This window comes from Anguilla rostrata, chromosome 17 (genome assembly GCF_018555375.3).
Source record: "Anguilla rostrata isolate EN2019 chromosome 17, ASM1855537v3, whole genome shotgun sequence".
Classification (NCBI taxonomy): domain Eukaryota; kingdom Metazoa; phylum Chordata; class Actinopteri; order Anguilliformes; family Anguillidae; genus Anguilla; species Anguilla rostrata.
The window spans coordinates 16,598,766-16,619,804 of record NC_057949.1 but is presented as its reverse complement, the minus strand read 5'-3'; the positions used below and the strand labels follow the sequence as shown (position 1 = coordinate 16,619,804).

At 45.8% G+C, this 21,039-nt stretch overlaps 3 protein-coding genes across 6 annotated transcripts in view; all 3 read left to right on the top strand.

Moving 5' to 3' along the window:
* The window catches only part of LOC135244218 (integrin alpha-3-like), a 36,951-nt gene extending 20,219 nt beyond the window's left edge, over nt 1–16,732 (top strand). The window contains exons 3-26 of one of the 4 annotated variants that reach the window (XR_010326913.1): nt 253–335; nt 1,335–1,581; nt 2,204–2,302; nt 2,940–3,141; nt 3,460–3,653; nt 4,405–4,493; nt 5,155–5,291; nt 5,560–5,643; nt 6,076–6,143; nt 6,242–6,381; nt 6,956–7,102; nt 7,521–7,618; nt 8,351–8,519; nt 8,841–8,915; nt 9,689–9,768; nt 10,452–10,529; nt 10,996–11,098; nt 11,439–11,615; nt 11,983–12,096; nt 12,311–12,427; nt 12,530–12,625; nt 12,720–12,845; nt 13,434–13,596; nt 14,018–14,157. Coding sequence is in view for 3 of the 4 variants with exons in the window: in XM_064316525.1 (XP_064172595.1) it covers nt 253–335; nt 1,335–1,581; nt 2,204–2,302; nt 2,940–3,141; nt 3,460–3,653; nt 4,405–4,493; nt 5,155–5,291; nt 5,560–5,643; nt 6,076–6,143; nt 6,242–6,381; nt 6,956–7,102; nt 7,521–7,618; nt 8,351–8,519; nt 8,841–8,915; nt 9,689–9,768; nt 10,452–10,529; nt 10,996–11,098; nt 11,439–11,615; nt 11,983–12,096; nt 12,311–12,427; nt 12,530–12,625; nt 12,720–12,845; nt 14,018–14,185 (2,891 nt within the window). In the remaining variant the exon portion in view is untranslated. Of the gene's footprint in view, nt 1–252; nt 336–1,334; nt 1,582–2,203; nt 2,303–2,939; nt 3,142–3,459; nt 3,654–4,404; nt 4,494–5,154; nt 5,292–5,559; nt 5,644–6,075; nt 6,144–6,241; nt 6,382–6,955; nt 7,103–7,520; nt 7,619–8,350; nt 8,520–8,840; nt 8,916–9,688; nt 9,769–10,451; nt 10,530–10,995; nt 11,099–11,438; nt 11,616–11,982; nt 12,097–12,310; nt 12,428–12,529; nt 12,626–12,719; nt 12,846–13,433; nt 13,679–14,017 lie in introns of those variants that run through there. The other 3 variants (XM_064316527.1, XM_064316525.1, XM_064316526.1) reach the window with 3 other exon arrangements.
* A 107-nt stretch (nt 16,733–16,839) lies between these two features.
* On the top strand, nt 16,840–18,981 carry ccdc103 (coiled-coil domain containing 103). The gene is made up of 3 exons (XM_064316529.1): nt 16,840–17,497; nt 17,798–17,930; nt 18,462–18,981. Exons 1-3 carry the CDS (start codon nt 17,355–17,357, stop codon nt 18,936–18,938), a joined length of 753 nt encoding a protein of 250 aa, XP_064172599.1. The 5' UTR covers nt 16,840–17,354; the 3' UTR covers nt 18,939–18,981.
* Nucleotides 18,982–19,114: 133 nt separating this feature from the next.
* LOC135244220 (Ig-like V-type domain-containing protein FAM187A) lies at nt 19,115–20,818 on the top strand. Its single transcript, XM_064316528.1, has one exon. The coding sequence runs from the start codon at nt 19,523–19,525 to the stop codon at nt 20,789–20,791; it is 1,269 nt and encodes a 422-aa protein (XP_064172598.1). The 5' UTR covers nt 19,115–19,522; the 3' UTR covers nt 20,792–20,818.
* The last annotated feature ends 221 nt before the right edge of the window (nt 20,819–21,039 follow it).

Below are 21,039 nucleotides of genomic sequence, written 5' to 3'. Positions count from 1 at the left end.
CATATTAGGCTAATATTTGGGAGCTGATTTGCTGATAAATATTCTTTAGTTTTTCATTATAGCATTATAGCAGTTCAACACGTGTATCTACATAGATTCTGTAATTCATTTGAGTTTGTCTGGGAAGCAAACTAACCCAAACAGTAGATTGTAGATTGCCTCTCATGAGGCACTTTTGAACGTCTCCTTGGTTACGGTCTCTAAGCTGTGATGACGGTAGGAGCAGGCTAATGTTTTGCTTCCTCCATGCAGTGGCCCCCAATGAGATTGTCGAGGGGATGTGGCTGGGTGTGACGGTGGCCAGCCAGAAGGATCAGTGGGGAGGACGAGTGCTGGTGAGTCCACCCCCCTTCCACTCCCCTGCACAAACACAGCGAGAGGGGACGGGTGGAGGGGGGGGGGGTGCTGTTCTCCCTCTTCCTTTATCTTTTCCATTTCTAATGGGCCCATGGAGCTCTTCTTTGTCCATCTCCTCTGTCTGTGGCCACCTCAGGAAGGGCACTTTACATGCGTATAGTTTTACAAGCTGCCCTGTATTTCTGCAGTGTTATTTATGTGCTATTGGAGCCAGTCTGAAGGATGTATAAGCCCAACCTCATGATTTAAGAACTTTTTTACACCGTTAACAAATGCTCCTATCCAGAGTGTCTTAAATTCTTTTTACACACAATCCATTTATACAGCTCAGTAGTTACGGAAGCAATTCAAGTTAAGTATCTTGCTCCAGAGTACACTAGCTGCGCCCCACCAGGGAACTAAAGCTCCAAAGCTGAGTTCCAAGCCCAGCTTCCTAACCATTATGCTACCCAGCCTACACCGATGTACACTGCCTCTGTATTATTAGAACTATGGCTTTCCTGAAGCAGTTTAGCAGAAATACCACCTGACCTGAATTCAAGCCGGAAAGCTTGTGGTCGTCTGCAGTTTCATGAAACTCTACTTCTCACTTCGGCCCTGTCATTCTCTGCTCTGAGCCTGGCATGTTGATTCACTCTGGAATTAGACATTGCTGTGTGATGGCATACTTTTGTATTGTTTGAATGTTCCCACTTTTATATTTTTTAATACTTTAAATACCCTACTGTTTTTTTTTTTTACCATGTTAAATACCTTAAATTGGAAGAGTAGGGCCTGCATGTGCTCATGCTCTAATGTTTTATTGAGTTCCTAGCAGGCCTATGAAACTGTTCTTCAGCTTAACTTGAATGTCATGTAGCTCAAAGCAAAGTCAGACATGTAACAGAGATGGAGTGAATAAATATACGCGGTCCAGAGGATATGTAAACACGAGCTGCACAAAAAGCCATTCTCTCCCGCCGCCCCCCCCGGTCCAGGCCTGCGGTCACCGCTACGTGAAGGTGGTGGGCCCCGAGCTCTCTCTGTGGAGGATGGTCGGGAAGTGCTACGTACGGGGGAACGACCTGACCTACAACCGCACCGACGAGTGGCAAAACTTCCCGTACGACAACTGCAACCCGGACGAGGACCACGTGAGGGAGGGGCTGTGCAACATGGGCATCTCTGGTGGCATCAGCCATACGGACGTCTACATCGGCTCCCCTGGCAGCTTCAATTGGCAGGGTAGGGGTGGCAGAGCAGGGGCGTGGTGTGATCGTTGTGAATGCCTACTTCAGTAAAGGAACCACATAGTTTTTCTCTTAATGAAAAAGATCCATTGATGACATTGTAATGACATTGTCAATATTTTGTCAGTGAGTGATAATATAAAGGTAAATACAAATAGTGAAGTGATTTAATTTTTCATTATTATTATTTTGTTTATTAGACTGGAACCTAAACATATTTATTCATTAGAAATTGGGGGTATTAAGAAATTGGGTTCTGGTCAAAGAGAACTTGACTGAAAACAATGTTGAATGTTGACCTGAATGTTGATGACATTTAAAGAAGGGCATCTAAACAGATCCCCATGTACATGTGCATACATATTGTGCATTTCTCTGTGCTCATGACTACTTTGAGCAATTGAGTGCACTTGCTGTAATGTTTTCAGGTTCTTTATCTATTAATTCAGAATCTTCACGCTAGCTAGCCATTCACAATATTTTTGTTTGTGATTAGTATTTTTATTTTTTAAACGATAGCGTTAATGCATTTCCTAATTGTTTGCCTGTGTGTGTGTGCCTGTGTGTCTCTTTTCTAATATTTGTATCTGTTGTATCATTATCTGCTTATTCATCAGGCAATGTCCATGTCACGTGGAGGAACCCCGTTCCTGAAGATTCCTGGGACTCCAGGACCAAATCCTTTCCGGATTTCAAGAAGAGTTACTCCTACATGGGTACAGTGGCCTTATGGCTTTTTGGTGCTGCTATTCACACTCACTGCAACCGCACTATGCAATCAGGATACATACCACAAAAACTCAAACATAGGCATTCAAGTAAGAAGCACCATTTCAACTTTAAAAAGGTTAACAAATAAAGGCAGCAGTTGTTCCCTGCATGTAAATTTATGTGGAGCGCAGACAGTTTCAGCAAAAATGGACGTAGTGGGTCAGATTTAAACCCCACAGAACTGCATTGTAACTGGAACGGCTAATAGTTATTTCACATATTTGGATAGCTGTTTCAGTTATAATGCAGTTCTGTGGTCTTGGGGTTTAAACCTGCGGTTCAAACTCCAGCTAAACACGCTGTATTTGACCGACTGTGTCCATTTATGCTGAAACTGACTGTTCTCTGCAAAAATTTACACGCTGCCACCAGGATCATTAGTGACTGACATGAACAACGCACGGTGTTTTTAAAAAAAATACTTTTTTGAATGTACTGCTGCCCTTCTTGGCCAGGTCCTTCTTGAAAAAGAGATTTCCATCTGGGTGAGACTTCCTATTTAGACGTAGTGTAAATACAATAAAAATGAATTGCTGGTTGAGCGATCAACACAAAAGTTAAGGGACATGTGGTGCATTGCAGGTTACTCGGTAACTGAGGAGAAGAACCTCCTCAGCATGAATGAGTACACGGTGGTGACAGGGTCTCCACGGGACGATAACAGGGGCTCAGTCACTTTGGCAAAGATTGAAGACACCCTGGCCGTCGTGTTAATCCTGAACGGGGAGCAGGTTGGTTCCTATTTCGGAAACTGCATCGCCACCACTGACCTCAACAGCGACGGGTATGCCATCTTTAAACTAAGCAATAAAGACTTTTGCCGTATGTAGTAATTGTACAGTGTGTATTCTGTGGCTGTGGTGCTTTATGAAATATATCACAGATTGTGCCTGGGACTTTTATAATGTAATATGTCTTTTACATGAGTCATTCCAGTCTACAGTTCTGTTGATATATTCTGTGTTAATACTCAACAAGTGTGTGCTATGATAGTGAAAAATGCAAACAATCGAATAATAATAATAATAATAAGTATTGTATTGGATCTGTTTGTAACCACACTCTTCCTCTGGCCTTCCTCGTGTTTGCGTGTGCTTTACAGGTGGAACGATCTGCTCGTGGGTGCCCCTTTCTATTTTGACCGCAAGGGGGAGAAAGGTGGAGCAGTTTATGTCTACATGAACGAGAACGGCTCCTTCCGGACCAATCCCAGCATGACTCTCTTCGGCTTCACGGGTTCTGCGTTTGGGATGAGCGTGGCCGCCATCGGGGACATCAACCAGGACGGGTTCCAAGGTGCCACGCTGGGCCGTACCCCACCCCTCCTCTAGTCCCGCACACAACCGATCACTCCGATGCTCCTCACTGAAGAACTGAAAAACTCCAGTGAAGGGAAAATGGCTGGATATGGCCTCACTTCCACCTCCGTGTTATCATTTCCATTAAACCCTCTATTACACTCATTCCTCTCCCCCACCCAACGCAGCAACCTCCGCCGCTTTCTCTACCTGTCAGTACGTTGTTCCGATGACCCTCAAAACACACAGGCTCCCATCATGCTGCATTGTTTCCTCCCACTCCACCACCAGTAAAAATGGCTGACATGATGCTAGTTATCCTGAGATATCACCGGTGTCACACTGCTGCCCCCTAGAGTTAGCAGTGTGTATTGTATAGTAATAGTGTGCTGTATTTTTACTTCTTGGCACTGTAATGGCCTCATGCAGAGCCAAGGTTCTGTCATTACATTGTTGTTCATTTTAGAAACCTTTATTGTATTTTGCTTTTATTTTTCATTTTTTATTTTAATCTACTTTCATACATCAATTATGGGAAGGAGGAGTAAATGGACAGTTATAAAAGTGCTGCTAATGTTGTTGTTTCATAATATTATCATATAAACCTAGTGAGTTATTTGTATAATACACAATGGGTTTTTTCCCCCTGAATTTCCCCTTGAGAAAAAAGAAGTTCTTCTATTCTGTTGAACTCTATGATAGGGTCAGGTTGTTCACCTCTCTGAGGCCTTTGGTGTCTCTCCTCCCAGATTTCGCAGTGGGTGCCCCGTTTCATGGGACTGGCAAGGTTTTCGTCTGGATGGGTAGCCAGAAGGGCATTGCTGAGGAGCCCAGTCAGGTATGTCTGTGAATATGCTTCTGCTTAGTCTTTCCATTAAGCCATAGGCAGTACACAGCAGTCTGAATGCGAGTTAGGCCGGATACATACCCTACGTGAGTACACAAGCGCAAATGACAGTGTCAGGCCCCTGCACTGCAAACACACGTCCCGGGTGTACGGTACACACTCAACGTGCTTTCTTATGTTCCTGTGGAGGTAATAAACCTGATTCTTCAAAGGGGCCGATCCAGGACAGTTGTGAAAAGCACAAATTGAGGAAGGCTTCATCCTCTTGTTGCCTGCTATAGCGCCCCTCGCTGTGACGCTTGGCACTACAGCTCGTGCTTACCGTACGTTGCGTTAAGAATTTCCGGTGACACATTGTAGAACGCAACGCACATGAAATCCACTTTGCGTAGCTCGAAGCATCCACGTTCGCATACTTGCGTAGGGTATGTTTCAGGACTTACTCCTAAACAATTATTGACCAATATAGCCAAGTGAAAATGGAAGTGAATAGGGTTTTAATATATATTTATATTGGAGTTTGAATTCCTGCCTTCCTTCCTCCCATTATGATATGATTTCATTTTCATCTCATTTATTAGGACCCCCATTAGCCCCAAATCATTATTCAGCCGCTGTAGTCTCACAGACGCTTCTGACTCTGCATTGGCAGGTGATTGAAGGGAAGGATGTGGGCAATGGAGGCTTCCAGACGTTTGGCTATTCCATTAACGGTGGCATGGACATGGACCAGAACAAGTATCCCGATGTCCTGGTCGGCTCCCTGGACAATCGAATCGCTCTGCTTCGGTTTGTGTTGATCGTCACGCTGGCTTTGGCTCCAGCAGGGCTCTTTAGTTAACTAATTCAGCTAATCGCTAACTTTATTGAGCCCATTTAGCTTCCTTCCTCTGATCTGAGAGTTCTTCATTTAAAGAATGAAGACCCCCCCCCCCCCCCCCGGCACCTGTTAAATAGCCCTGCTCTCAAATACTGAAATTGACCATTTCAAAGGAAGCGAATTCGGTCGAGACGGAGCAGTGTCGATACCGGTGCTTTCTGTTTGTTCTGTTTTTAGGGCCCGTCCCGTCATCCATCTTAATAAAACCTTCATTGTGGAGCCAGTTCTTGTGGACCCCAGCCAATGTTCCAGTGATTCATGGTGAGTCCATCAAACAAAATTCGCTGAAGTGAATCTTTATTCGGCTGCTGTAGTCTCATTTCTGATACGTTTTCAGGATTTACTGAGGAGTCTTTCATTGCATTTCCTGTCAGAAAATATCCTGAACACTGCTGCTCTGTTGTGGTTATGCTATGTTGAAGGAGCACCCAACCCTGGTTCCAGACAGTTGTAGGGCAGTTCTCGAGACTAATGGCGTCCTAACGTCCCAGAGATTTACAAAGAGATAGAAACACAGCAAACACAGTTCCATAACCATTGCTGTGTGGAATTTGATATGTCCCACCTGGCATTGGGTTAGCATGTGAACAGAGCAGAGTAACAATACAGTTAATCTGAGAATGCCTGTGTTGTATTGTAGTGCCAGGCCTAATGCGCTATGGGAAAACTGAGGCTAATTGTTCTGTCTTACAGTGTGACAGTGAAGGTGTGCTTCTCCTACACTCTCAGCAACGGAGACAAGGACTTCAAGGAGAAAATCAGTGAGTGACGTCCCATTGCCCAATAAGGTCGGGCTTATAAGCTCTCAGAAGTTTTGATTGGCTGACCTGTGAGATTTATCCCCTCCTTTTCCCACAAGCCGTCAGGTACACCGTGAAGGCCGACAGTGCCAGACGCAGCTCTCGGCTCCGTTTTGTTGACAAGCAAGACGAATTCATCGGCTTCCTGTCCATCCTCCAGCCCTCCAGCACGTGCCAGGAACTGAAGCTCAGCGTGGTGGTAAGGGGCCGTCTCTAGATCCTGCGGCCAATCACGTTCCTACCCTCAGTCATGTGACATCGGTGTACAGTAGCTTCAGACGATTCTGAAGCTGAATTGAATAATAAGTTGCAGTTGAAATGTATTTTTAAAACGATGTAATTGACATTAAGGAATAAAGATTTTTTTAATGAGAAACCCATCATATCTGAATAAGACTACACAATCTTTCAAAATGTATAAAATAATGCACTCACAAGTGCACCCTCTTTAGAGTGTACAGAAGATTGTAAAGTATGATTATAATCCATGTTTTGAAAAGCAACTCTTGGGCAATATTTGGGAAATATTTTCTAATAATTTCTAATGGTATTTTCTAATAATAATTTCTAATCCCTTTCTTCCTGCCACTCACTGAGAGCTCCACAGCAGTAACATAAAGCTGTCACACCCCACACATCAAAGACAAAAGGCAATAAACTTTTTAACAGTGAAGGAGTGTTTTGCCTGTGCCCTGCGTTATCGTTGTGTAATTCAGTGTTGTGAATGTTGGACGGCGTGCTGCAGTCTGCTGTCTGTCCTTCTGTCGCCTCAGGAACCGCTGCGGGACAAGCTTCAGCCGGTCGTCTTCTCCCTCAGCGTGTCGCTGGACGAGGGGAAGCCCAGTGCCCCACAGGCGCTCCAAAACCTGGACTCCTTCCCCGTGCTGGACAAAGACCAGCAAGTCGTGAACAAAACAGAGGTGTGGCGCGCGAGCTTACCGGCAGCGGCCCGAACCCTCCGGCCTGCGCCAGGGCCCTGCGGGATTTACGACTGCGGCCCTCGCTCACTGCACCGCTGCTGGGAGCACAGTGGTGTCTGATAAGCTTTTTCATCAGGGAGGCAGATAACCCCACATGCACTGTAGTCCCTAATGCCTGAATGTGTGCGTTATCTGATTAAATCAGGTACGGTGTTGGCTGACTGAGTGCTCTTTAGAGGAAAACTTGCTTGTCTGTGTTCTCTCAACTTGACACAGGATATTGCAGTTCTGGGAATTCCAAATTGAGAGAGAATAAATTGTTTATTTATTTATTTATTATTACTTTTTAAATCTGGGTCTAAAATTGACTAAAATGTGTGTCTTTCTCTTTTTCCTCCTTTTTTAAAATCCGTTTCAGATTCACTTTCAGATGGAATGTGGGTCAGACAACAAGTGCAGCAGTAACCTGCAGCTGCGGGCAACGTTCGCCAGTGAGCAGCAGGTTCCGTTCCCCAGGTGAGTGTGCTGCCCAATCCCCTCTTGGGTCAAAGGTCATTCCCACTGGTGCAGAGGTGGTCAAGTGTGAGTTGAGGCTGAACACTGGGAAAAATAAATAAATAAAAAATACCTGCCTGAACAGGAATCTTCATGAATAATTATGTCCAGCCTATCTACTATACAGGGATATACTAGTGTGTGATACCCAAGTAGATCTAATATGTGAGATTTTTTTCCTGTTTTGGCAGTTAAACCATACTTGTATCGTACAGTTCAATGTCATGTATTATATATTACCTTATTGTAGTAAACTAGCTAGTAAGGGTAATAAATTGTGTGTTTGTTTGTTTGTGTGTGCGTGTGTGTCTGTGTGTTTGTGTATGTGCGTGCGTCTGTGTGTCTGTGTGTTTGTGTATGTGCATGTATGCGTGTGTCTGTGTGTTCATGTGCGTGTGCGTGCGTGTGTCTGTGCGTTTGTGTATGTGCATGTGCACGTGTGCGTGCATGTGTCTGTGTGTTTGTGCATGTGCGTGCGTGCATGTGTCTGTGTGTTTGTGTATGTGCATGTGCACGTGTGCGTGCGTGTGTCTGTGTGTCTGTACATGTGCTCGTGTGCGTGCGTGTGTCTGTGTGTTTGTGTATGTGCGTGCGTGCATGTGTCTGTGTGTTTGTGTATGTACATGTGCACGTGCTCGTGCGTGTGTCTGTGTGTTTGTGTATGTGCATGTGCACGTGTGCATACGTGTCCAGTAAGGACGGCCATCAGGTGATGCAGTATAACTCCGGGGTGAAGAAGCTGATGGTGTTGGTGGATGTGACCAACCTGCCGGCCCCAGGAAAGCTGGCCGAGGACGCCCACCAGGCCCTGCTCAACCTCACTGTCCCATCCGCACTTCACTTCTCTGGGGTGCGCTCCTCGGTGAGTACAGCAGGGGGCGCCACTTTGCTCTGCGGGTCAACGCTAAGGTCGCACAGGCCAGAAATAATTCTCAGATGGATGAACAGAAAAGGTTTACCTATTTAACTTTCTCCATGAACATTATGAAACATGCCACTCTTTACAGCCAAGGCACAGCTTTTAATTTGATGTATTTTTCTTAATCAACTTAATTAATTTCCTCAAGACATTATTCCCCTACCTGTGACCAGAAATCAATAACTAAGAATAACTAAGATTAATTGTAGCCTGATTTTGGCCTTGTATGTGTGACCTGTGTCTTCTTGGGGTGTGTTTGGCCAGGACAAAGAAGTTGAGTGCAGAGTGGAAACAACGGTGTTGTGTGAACTGGGGAACCCCTTCAAAAGCAACCACGAGGTAGGAGCTGCCATGTCAGCTGCTTTGGTTCCTACCCCCTCACCTGCAGTTCTTTACAGCCATTGCAGGACTGAATGGGTTCTGTCCAGCTGCCTGTTTTCACTCCTTGCATCTCTTCCTCGCGTCCTTTCCTCGCTCCTTAGCTCCACCCAATGGAGAATGTGAGGAAGAGATGCAAGGCTGAGGCACGAGGATGGAGGAATCGAGGAAACATGTATTAGGCAAACAGAACGTCCTCTCTCGTCGAGCGTCAGTTTGAAGCCACGTCGATTACAGATGTGGCAGATGTAGAGAGGTGGGTCCACAGGTGGATCGTTTATAGGTCACGCGTTCCGAAAAAATACTTCCGCACAGACTGCACTTGTGTATCCTCGCTGATACATCCTCCGGGAGCCTCGTCGCTCATCCCTCCTCCCTCCTCCATGGAGCATTTAACAAATGGGCATGTCCTTAAAGATGGTGGACTTCAATCAATTTCCGGGTCATGCAAGGACCGAGGATGGATAAAATAAGCGATTGGAATGAACCCAATGTTTTTTAAATGTTTCCTTGCATGCTGGGATTTTTGATAGGATCTGTTCCAGTATAGGTCAGGTTGTGGTCCATGAATGTTCATAGTGTGAAAGCACACTTCTAATTTAAGGGATATTCTCCATTGTATGTTAATGTACTGTTTGAACCCTGCTTGAATTGCTAAATGTACTGTTAGAAACTGACGGTTTGTGGTGTTACACGCAACTTATGATCACAAACTCTGCCCCTCTGTCCTGCAGGCCAACATCCTAATAATATTTGAGACGTCTGGGATTAGCTTATACACTCAAGAGATCCAAAGCACTCTGCAGTTGTCCACGTGAGTGTTGCTTACTGTCGATGTTATACTCCCTAGCTGAGTGGTAGAATGTCCCCACTGTCCACCATTCAGAATAGTTGCTACCAGGAACACTCGGTAACTCTTTACTTGGACCCTTTGGTGGGTGATTAAACTGTGCCATAAGCATTACACAACAGCTATCACAAGATGGAATAACAGATAATGTCATCTTATGTCAAATTACATAAAGCTGTCATATTTTTATTGGTAAATGTAATGACAGCAAGATTTGACTGCATTACTGTGTTATGACAGATACAGTCATACAATTTATAACGTGTTACCGAACCCTCCCTACCTGTGTTGCTACATTGACAGTCAGAACTGGTCGGCATTTCAGGCCAGAATCACTTTGCTGAAACCTAGTGCATGACAAACGACTCTCAAAATCCCTCAGACATCCTGTGTCTGTTACTGTTGGGGAGGCACAGAATCGTCTAGAATGTGATTGTATGCTATAGCATTAATATTTGCCTTCATTGGAACTAAGGGGCCTAGCCCAAACCATGAAAAACAGCCCCAGACTAAGTGATGTCCAAATACTTTTGGTCATATAGTGTGTATTAATGGGTGGTGTATCAGTGGTATATTAGTTCAATCATTAGGCTTGTCTGCTACCATGTCGATAATAATCAGTATTGAAAACCTGTTTTTTTTTCCAGGTTGAGTGAACAGAGTGATCTTGACCCACAATCCATTGCCCTAATGGTGGAGTATACACTCCAGACAACATTTGCTGTGTAAGTCTGAACTAACTCAGGAGTTCCTTATGCTGATGAAACTTATTCACTGTACCCTCTCAGTACTGCAATAATCACATTATCATGATTTGATTCATGTTTGTGAATTCATGACTCCGAAGCAGATGGGACCAGCCTGTCGATTGTAAGAAGGCTATTTATTAGTAGGCTGACAAAGATTGAAAACATCTTGACATTGCAGCACCTTGTACACCTTTTGGAAACACAATTCATGTCAAAAGTTGAAGATGAAGCCAATTATGACAGCAGCGAAATCCAAGCACTTTCAAACACTATTCAGAATTCAAGCACTTCACCACTTTCCCAACTAAACTGAAGCATTTTCAAAGATTTTGGGGTCGTTTTTTAATCCTGACTGGTCCCTTAATCGGACATACCTGTAAGTGAGTTTAGACTGTTTCATTGAAGATGTTCCCAATGTCAAGCAGCTCATCTACCTCCACAGAGTCCCCCATAAAACGCGGGCTGAATTCAGTGGGACAGTGATGGGTGAATCAGCCATGAAGTCCTTCGATGACATTGGGAGCCCTGTGGAGTATACCTTCACGGTGAGTTAACCGCTGTGTGTGAATTATACATTGATGGTGAGGTAACCGCTGTGGATGTAGTATAATTTCATGGTGAGTGTAACATATTAATGCAGTGGATGTCAACGGACAGGGTGAAAGTGTGACGTGTATGTTTGTGTGGATGGTTCTGCTATGAAGAAGAAAGGATATGATGAAGCGGTTGCCTCTTGACTATGGCTGTAGTCATAGCTCCAGCACGATTCAACTGATTTAGTAATTGCCTGCTAATGCCACGCAGCCGCCATTTCTGGGTAGGGCAGTGTGCTGAGTAATTCTGTCTCTAAGGTGTCTACTCATTGCTTTATGACCTATTTCTAAGGTGAATGTGCTGGGCATGCCCCTGGGAACCATGGGAAATTTGGAGGTGGAGTTCCTCTGGCCCTACGAGGTCGCCAATGGCAAATGGCTGCTGTACCCAACAGAGATCTTGACCAATGGGGTATCAGACTCACACTGCATCCCCCCCGGAGATATTGTCAACCCACTAAGGCTTAATGTGAGTGGTGGGGGGGGGGGGGGGGCTCAGAGTTGCAAATGGATTCTGCTGTATTCTTAGTAGTCTGTAAGCCAGAAAGAACTACGAGGACAGCCCTTATACCACATTCTTGGGTCTCCTTGTGTCCACCGTGTACGATATTTGTTGTGAAATCAAGATTCTATGAAAAATTGCTTTCTAGTCTAAAGAGTAGCTCTTCTCATGTACTTACCTGTGCATTTGGGGGTAGAGTATAAGAGATCTGGGTCACATTCAAACATCTCTCTCTGTCTAACTCAAACGCACGTCGTGATATCCAAATAGGCTTTCTTTGGCAGGGCAATCACAAGTGGCTAAATGTCTGCCTGCCTCGTGTCTGTCTGTCCAGGCATCAGAGTCCAATGCACGGAGGAAGCGGGAGGTGGATGGTTCTGAGCCCAGGCAGATCGAGCCCCTGGCAGCCAATACCTTACGCATACCACAGCGGAAGAACATCGTCCTGGTGAGGGCCAGATCACACCCTGTCAAACACTTCACCTGTTACCATGTTGTTCTAATGCCTGAACTATTTAAGATGACCATTGCCATGTCTATGAATGACAACCACCCAATAAGGAGTCTTTGGGGTTTCACAGCCACAGTGTTTCTCGATTCTAATGGAAGGGCTCCCCCTGGTGGGTGACTGAGGATCTTTTATTCCGTATTATGTTTTGGAGGACTGTGAACTAGGCAAAGATGTGAAATGCGTGAAGTTCTCCTGCCCTCTTCAAAACATGAACAACTCTGCGGAGGTGATCGTCAGGGCACGGGTGTGGAACAGCACCATGTTGGAGGTGAGAACACCTGAGGCGCTGAGACTCATAACGCAACTCCGTCTGGTGGGCTGACGTAGGTGTGGTTGCTAACCTGCGGAAACTGACGGAATGTTCCCTCAGGACTACATCGATGACCATATAACCGTGAAAGGCCTGGCTACGCTGAAACTGGTGACTGACAGACCTGCCCTCAAGATGGACAGCGCCACCAGAAAGGTGAGGGTGATGATGAGTTACTGATGACAATGACAAAATACCTCCTATTGGCTGTTCTTATAATCCCCACCTCTCTCCCCCCTTTCTTTCCCAGTTTGTTCTGGATATAGACCCAAAGGTGACGGACAAGCCTCTGTACCAGGCCCCCATGTGGATCATCATCGTTTCTGTGTTGGCCGGCGTGCTGCTCCTGGCTTTGATCATCCTCATGCTGTGGAAGGTAAGAACCTGGCCTCCGACTGAATCCCTCCTGGGTGAGTCCGTTTCAGGTGTGATCACAAGGGCATTGCTCCACAGCGATTCTAACTGTGTGTAAATGAGTAACCTGTTTCACCCCTTCCACAGTGACAAACCTGAAGGACAAACCACAGTGACAACCTGCCTCTCCTCCCTGCTTCTCTTTGCACAGTTAATGCGTTCACTGGTGCCATTCAGAAACCATCAGTTAGCTTCTTTTTCAAATCAGCTGGATGCTGTATCTTTATGTTTATGAACAGTTTTTTTCAGTATTTAGGTAAAGCAATTCTAGTTGAAAGCAGACGTTGCATTTTTGGTCTTTCAGACAGGATGTGTGCGTGTGTGCCCGTGTGTGTTTGTGTGTGTGCTCATGTGTGTGCATGTGTGTTTGTGTGTATGTGCGTGTGTGTGTTTGTGAATGCATGTGGACAACCATGTACACATTTACACATCCTTTCTAAAGGACATGCTTTTAAAGTGTAAGGTTTCACGTCAACCTGAGCTCCACCCCAGCGATCAGGAGGGCTTGTGATTGGCTAATGCTGCTCCATGGTTCCTGCCCTCCCTCCAGTGCGGATTCTTCCGGCGGGCCAGCACGCGGGAGATGTACGAGGCCAAGGCCCAGATGGCCGAGATGAAGACCCAGCCCTCTGACAATGAGCGGCTGACAGATGAATGCTAGGAGAGGGTGGGGCCCCTGGGGGCCTCTGTGTGCACCTCACTGGGGTTCCTGGGTAATGCTGTCTTCCGTCCACGTGCTGGCTGCTCTCCTTCACAGACCAGCTATTTTTATCCTTTAAAAAAAAAAAAAAAGAATCTGAATGTGAAAGATTTTTCCCTTTCTCCCTGCCAGCCCACTAACTTTACTCTTTCCTCTCCCTCCTTGCAGTCCTGTGTTCTCTGTTTAAATTAATGTTTTTCCACTCTTTTTCCTCTTCAGGATAATGTGAGGACATGTGCTGTATCTGTTTTTCTCTCTGCTAACCTATCATTACATAACTTTCTTGATGCGAAGACGAACACTATGTTCATCCACAACTAGAAATAGCATAGAATGCCTTTAATACAGCAATCACGTGACGTTATGCTTGGAGGGAGCCTCACATTTTTTTATTTCTCTCTTGCGCTCCCTGTCTTTCTGTCTCTGACTTACAGTGCGGCTTTTTCAAGCGGGCTATCTACTACAGGTTAATGCCAAAGTATCATGGCGTGAAAATTCGCAAGGAGGAGCGCTACCAGCTCAGTCAAGGTTTCCTGACTGAGAACCCGAGCAAGAAACACTGGGTCACCAACTGGACAGAAATCCACCATCTTTACTACTGATCCCCAAGCCCCTCCTCCAGGGCCTCTGGGGGAGGTGGTGATTGGAGGACTGCAATTTGCCCCACCCAGAGTTGGGTGGGACCACTCAAGTTCAGACATCTTTGTGAGAACTTGACCAGTGGTTTTTGTGCATTATATTTGTTTTTTGTTTTTTTTGTTTTGTTTTTTTGTTTGTTTTTGTCTTCCTTGTGTCATCAAAATGTTTTCTTTTGGTGCAATATTATTTCTGCTATGCTGTTCTGAACAGATAGTGGAAGTTAATTGAATGTACATTGATCTGGTTTCCTTGTTTTTTTTTTTTTTTTTTTTTTTTTTAAAGCACTAGAACTTCTATATTTTCTGTCAAATCTACATTCCAGGTATGTTTTTTCATGCTGTGCATTATGTTTAAATGCTTGTTCTTGGCTTGTAACTTGATTTCCTGGATTTATTATATGCTGGTGAGATTAGCTGTCATAAAAATTTGACCGTGTGATTGTCTGAGCTTACAATAACTTGTATTGGATCCCGGAATTTCTTAAGTACAGAGAGTGATTCTGTAGTGACTGACCGAGTTATTCCCTGCCACTGGAAATCCTCAAACCAGGGTTAGACTGAATGCCCACTGTCACCCCCCTTCTGCCTCTTGTCCTCCTTGTGCTAAGTCTAAAAATCTTATGGATGGTATGTTATCGTGCAGGTTGTATTAGTGGTAAGTTTTGTTCGGATCAAGGTTTCATAGCCTAATGTAAAGGTTAAAAAGCTGAGTTCTCTCTGATGACCGTACTGTCTGCTGTATTTGTACTGCTGTGTGGTTTTGTGCTATTAGTATATCATTAATGAGACTGGCCTCAGCCAACAACTGTAGTTCAAGTCATTAATAGGTGTGTACGTGCGGGTGGATTTAACACTTGGTGTGTTTATAGACCACTGTACAGTGCCCTACTGAAGAAATATGGACTCAAGTCAACTGACTTGATCGTTCAGTAAAGCAATGTGTGTGCTGTGAGATGTTGCCATGCAAATGACTGGGTTTTCTTTTTTTCTTTTTTGTAAAACCTATTCTGGAAAATCATAATTTTAGACTGATCAAAACTAAGAAGGTTGTGGACATATTAGGTGACTTCAGTTTACAGTTGTTGAATAACTGGCTTGTGCATTGAGGAATTTAGAAGGAAAGGAGTACTGGGAGTCAACACTTTCTATTCTTATATTGTTTATTGTACCATGTACAGTATGTTGTTTTTGGTGTCTGAGAAGGTCATAACATTCCACATAGACTGAGGGGTGAGCCAAAAAATGTTCCAAATGGCACTGCTGTTCGAGTGCCACCCAGTGGTCAAAAAGTATTTCTCAACCAAAGCTATTACAGTGCTACATTACAAGTGTCTGAGGAGTAAGTAGTAGGCTGTGCACCTGTTTTATGACTAATTATAGTGAGCCTTAAAAATTGAGGGACATATTATTATTGCTAAAACTTTGAGGAGATAGGGTCTGTGCTGATTGGTTGATTGAACTCTCCCAAAGTACAATACTCACAAAGTTACACAATGTTGTATCAGCACAATGTGACAGACAAGATCTCCTGGTAGCTATGGTATCTAAGGAGGATTCACCATTAGGTTCATGGGACAGCACTGGCCTTCCAAGAATGAAGTGGTCCTGTCTCCGTTCCCCACCGGGAGGACTCCGCTGCGATACACCCTGACTTGCCCTATAATCCCCCCCCCCCAATCAAATGCAAGGCCAGAGCCTTTTGAAATGAGAAACTTAAAGCATTGCTCAATCGTGATTTATTAGTGCTGTTTCATGATTTCATCATTGTCCTCTTGTGGCGTGATCTGCTGTGATTGTCAGGAAATCAGAAAACGAATCTACCAATCTGAGGGCAGATTTTAGCTCAAGGGAGCTCTAGGCTGCTGTAGAAATCCTTGCAGCTTGAAGACGGTCGGCACTAGACAGAGTGAATTTGTATTCCACATGTTCTATAAGCCATTCTGCAGCAGCTGCACAGATGCTGTGAATGAAAGGGCTTTTATAGTCTTTGAATTCTGAACTTTAATATCTTCTTCACGTTAGCCTTTCTTATGTGTAATACCTGTTGTATGTTTAAAGAACATATTTCTTGTACTTTTTTTCCATATAACTTTATATAATGCGGACTTTTGCTGACTCAAAGGTTGTTAAAACGCATGACTTACAAAAAGCAACAGTAATGTTTATAATCATTCAATAATGTATTTTAAAATGATTACCTCTGCAAGCATCTTAAAAGTTCAGTCATCATTCATTGATAAATATTCTGATACACTGAAATACACAGAAAAATATTCAGGTACCGCACCTCAAATGACCAAATATTAATATTTAGAGCTCCCTTTACCTAAGATGCTGCAATAAGTGCTAGGTACTGTTCTTTTTGTGGTGGATGGGGCCAAATGTCTGTCTAGCAAATAGCTATTTTGTGTATGTATGTATTTAAGCACATGATGACTGTTTTAAAACATGCCGGCATTGTTTCTTTTTTGTACTGAACTATCTCAATGTTATTAAAGTATTTTTAAATAATTCTTGTTTCAAGTCAATGTTTGTAATTGCTGGTTTTGGTTTTTGATTTGCAGTTTTTATTATGCCGATTTTCTTCGGCGCTTCACAATTTCAAGCGGTGGATTTTTTCTTTAACCAAGTGACCAGCCTATTTGTTGAGGGCATTGCCATGGAGACGCAACCAAAACAGTAACGTCAGCAGTCGGGTTTCGAGATCACGAGGAAGAAGTGTTAATTTTCTTTTATATTTAAAATTATCTCACGAAACGACATTGTAGCTTTTCGTATTTAAAACGTCATAAATATTGAGCGATATCATTAGTTCGATATTCCGGTTTTCTTTCGTGTCAGTTTATCCAGGCAATAAACAAGCCAGCTGGAGCGTATAGCCCTAACTTTACAACGGAGCGATAGGTGGAAATAGCCTGCAAGAAAATATCGTATAATGGTGGATGTTACTGAATGCGTGAAATATGATCTAATCTTTACAGTCTCGTATCAGTTTAAACTCCCTTAGCTAACCTAGCATGGCTACTTAGCTATTTGTAGCTGTCATTTTGCCGTAGATTACAATTGCGTCCTCGATCTGCATTTGTTGGTGAAGTCACGTTTTGAGTAGTCCTTTTCGTTTATTCGCTGAGAAATGGAGGATTCCGAGGTTATTAATTTTTCAGCGCTGGAGAAGGAGTTGCAGGCAGCGTTGGAGGCAGACAAGAAATATCGACGGGAGAATGATGCAAAGTTTCGCGCAATACATCAGAACGTTGGCTCTTATGAGGAGTTTAGGTGAGCAACCGCTGTATCGTTTCAGGCGGGCCACGTTGTTTCCATAGCTACACTCCAGTCCCGTAGTCATTCTTTCCCTAGCGTTTTACATTTCTTAAACGAAACAGTAGCATTAACCATAATGTTGATATGAATAATACATGTCATATATTGGGGATAAGAGTCTAATGTGTTTTTGGTTTGTTTTTCTGTTTCTTTAATTGTAGCACAGTTGCGCAGTTATTGAAAGTGCTTTGTACCCTAATAATGTCCCTGAAATTGAATCAACGCGAACAGTCCTGTTCTTCTAAACCTTTTTAGAGATATAGTACTGGCGTCGCACCTGAAACCACTGGAGAAGAAGGACAAGGCGGGCAGCCCACGCACGCAGCCTTGGAACCCCATGGCTTCTGGAGCCAGGAAGTCAACCACCACACAGTGTGAGACCATGGAGGTCAGTCTGTCAGTCAGTGCCATATGGGCTGAGATCCTGAGAGCCAGTGGTCATCCTAATAAGTTATGCAGTGTAAACAGATCTGCAGTATAGTGCATGTTATACTGCAAGTCTTAAGTCTTTGGAAGTTTAATGCTGTGTAGATGAGCGACTGTTTTGGTGCCTGGGGACCAATCAGGTTTCACCATGAGGGATAACGAAACATGTTGATCGTGGCGCCTCCCGCAATGATGGAAGCCAAAAAACACAGAGCTTTGATTCTTGTGGTTCTACTGTCAGTGCTTTCCTAGTGAATCTTGTTGTGGCCTTCAACAGTCAGCTTAATTGCTTATGTGCTATATGAAGGTAGCACTTTGCAATAGCTGTACTGATAACAAACTGGAGTACTCTTATCTCCTAGTTGCATGTGTTTTGTTCTGTGTATTGATTGTGGCTATATTTTCTACCATGAACTATGAATAATATGATAATATGTTCAGTTGTATTTGAAGTTCTCACTGTCCATTCTCTATGCGATTTTTGCATCCCAAGGCGTCCGAGTTCCGGCCCAGAACGGCAGCCGAGTTCAGCCGCGACTGGCGCAGGTTCGAGGGGAGCGCGGAGGACAGGTACCAGCTCCTGGTCTCCCTCGGGGGGGAGGGGGTTGGGCGGCTCTTCAGCGCTGAGGTGGGGTGCGGCCTGCTGGGGGAGTTCCTGCTGGTCCTGTGGGGGTGCCTGCGGCCCGCGGACGCCGGGGCCGTGCTGGCCGTCCTGGAGGGAATGTCCCGGACGGGCCGCTTCGGGCTCAACGTGTCCTTCCTGAGCCGGGCGGAGAGGGACGCCTGTCTGCGGCTCATGGGCAAGCTGATGGAAATTTTGGGGGACAGGGACCCTGGAACTGCAACTGGGCTTCGGGGTGCAGAGGCTAACACAGGACAGGACGGGGAGGCTACAGGGGGGGAGAATGTTCTGGAGAAATTAAAAAGCCTAATGCTACTTTATGATGTCCACATTGATTCTCCTAAATAAAAAGTAATCCCTCTACCTACATAGGGATAGTTCTCATTCAGAAGTTTTTATTTTTATTATTAAGTTTTAGTGCATCTTTTAGATTGGCCCAGATAGTGTTTGTGTGCAATGAAGGATATTTTCGATACGTGATGAAGTGGACTATATGGACCAATCAAAGACATACACTAAATCTGAAAAAAAACAACAACAAAAAACAGGAAGCACACTATCCTTTTAAACATGGTTAAGAAGATACTGTTTTGTTTTGCAGTGTTATTGAAAGACTATGTACTTCATTTTATAGCTGAAGGATGTGTTCATTGGGGCTATTTTTAATGTATTTACACTACACTGTACCGCTTCACTGAAAAACAGTTTTTTAAAAGTACACAGACAATGTGCATTTTAGTATGTAAAATCAGGCCCTCTGTTACTCACCATGCATTGTGATGTCATAGTCAGCTTACAATGGATTTGGAATGTGCACTCTTACTAGCCTTCAGAGTGTGGAACTGTGGAACTCACTGAACTCACTGCGCTTATAAAGGAGCCAAGCTGAAGAGCTCACTTACTGTAAGCTGTGTTTTCAGAAGCTGCAGGTAATGCGGCTGCCCCTGCAGCTGCTGTTCCTGCAGATTTTGCTTTGCTTTCCCGCGCTCCTCTCTGCCTATGAGGCCCCGGAGGACAAGGAGGACGTCTTCGCCAAGAGGGCGTGTCCCGCCTTCCTGGTTTTCAACAGCGCTGCGTACCTGGAGGACATGACCGTCGAGCTGCCCTGCCGCTGCAAACCCGAGGAGGCCCATTCGGTGGTGTGGTACTACCAGAAGCACCTGCGGGGGGACGAGGCCCGGGTGCTGACGGACTTCGAGGGCACCGTGCTGGTGGACTCATCCCGGGTGGGCCGCGGGACGGACCTGCGGACGCGCTTCTCCATCCGCCTCTTCAGCCTGCTCATCTTCCGGGCGCAGGAGGCCGACTCGGGGCATTACCTGTGCGGGACGGCCTCGGGGCAGTTCTTCTACGGCTACGACATCGACGTGCAGCGGGCCCGGCGAGTGTCCTTCCCCCGCCGCCGCCCGGGGGGCCGCGCCCGTGACCCCCCGCGGCCGGAGAGAGGGTCGGAGGGGCCGTACCGCACGTTCACCAGCTTCTGGCCGTGGTCGGTGTGCGACCGGTGTGGCGTGCGGGGGGAGCAGACCCGGGTGGGGCTGTGCTACCTGCAGAGCGACTACCTCAGCGTCCGCTACGTGCGCGGCCAGTCCTCGCGGGCGGCGGCCCCCTGCGGCTCCGCGGCGGTGCCGGCCCGCTTCCGGCTGGGCGAGGCCCGGGGGAAGGAAGGGGCGGAGCTGGCTGTGCGCGACTGCCACGCCCCCTGCCCCCCGGAGCCCGCGGCGACGGTCGAGCGGGAGACCCTCCTGGAGTTCCTGGGCTACGACGCGACGGCGTCCCAGGCGGCCGTGTACTACCACAACCACCCGGCCGGCTCGGCGCTGGTGCTGGCCTGCCCCGGCGCTCAGCCGCAGCACGCGGTGGCCTGGGACCGGGGCCGGGAGCCGCTGTACCGAGCGCGGCACATGGAGGGCCTGAACCGCACGGCGCGGGTCTACATCGACGCCGGGCACCACCTGCACCTCCGCCCCGCGCGGCTGGAGGACAAGGGCTCCTACTACTGCTGGGTGCAGGGCAGGCGGGCCGCCGAGATCCGGCTGGGGGTCTACCTGCGCCTGGGCCGCACCCGCCAGGTCTCTGACCCCGAGTCCGTGCACGCCCTGCGAGCCCTTGGCTTGTGCTATGCGGCGTACGCCCTGCTCTTCCTCCTCTACGTCCTGCTCCGGCTCTCCTGGAGGTCTCTCAAGAGGAAGAGGTTGTAGTTCTGGCTGTACTGCGTGTGTTTTTCATTGATAAAAGGCCATTTTCACCATCAAAGTGAGTTTATTATGAATGTGTAAGAACCACAGCCAGTTTTCCACAGAATATATTGTTGGTCTTTTTATGAAATAGGTGCTCCAATTTGTGTCCAAAATGCAATGGTATTTATCTTATTTTGTGGGTATGCTGTAGGAGGATTGGACTATAGAAGGATTAAGACATTAATAGTACCAGACCATTTGATTTTGGA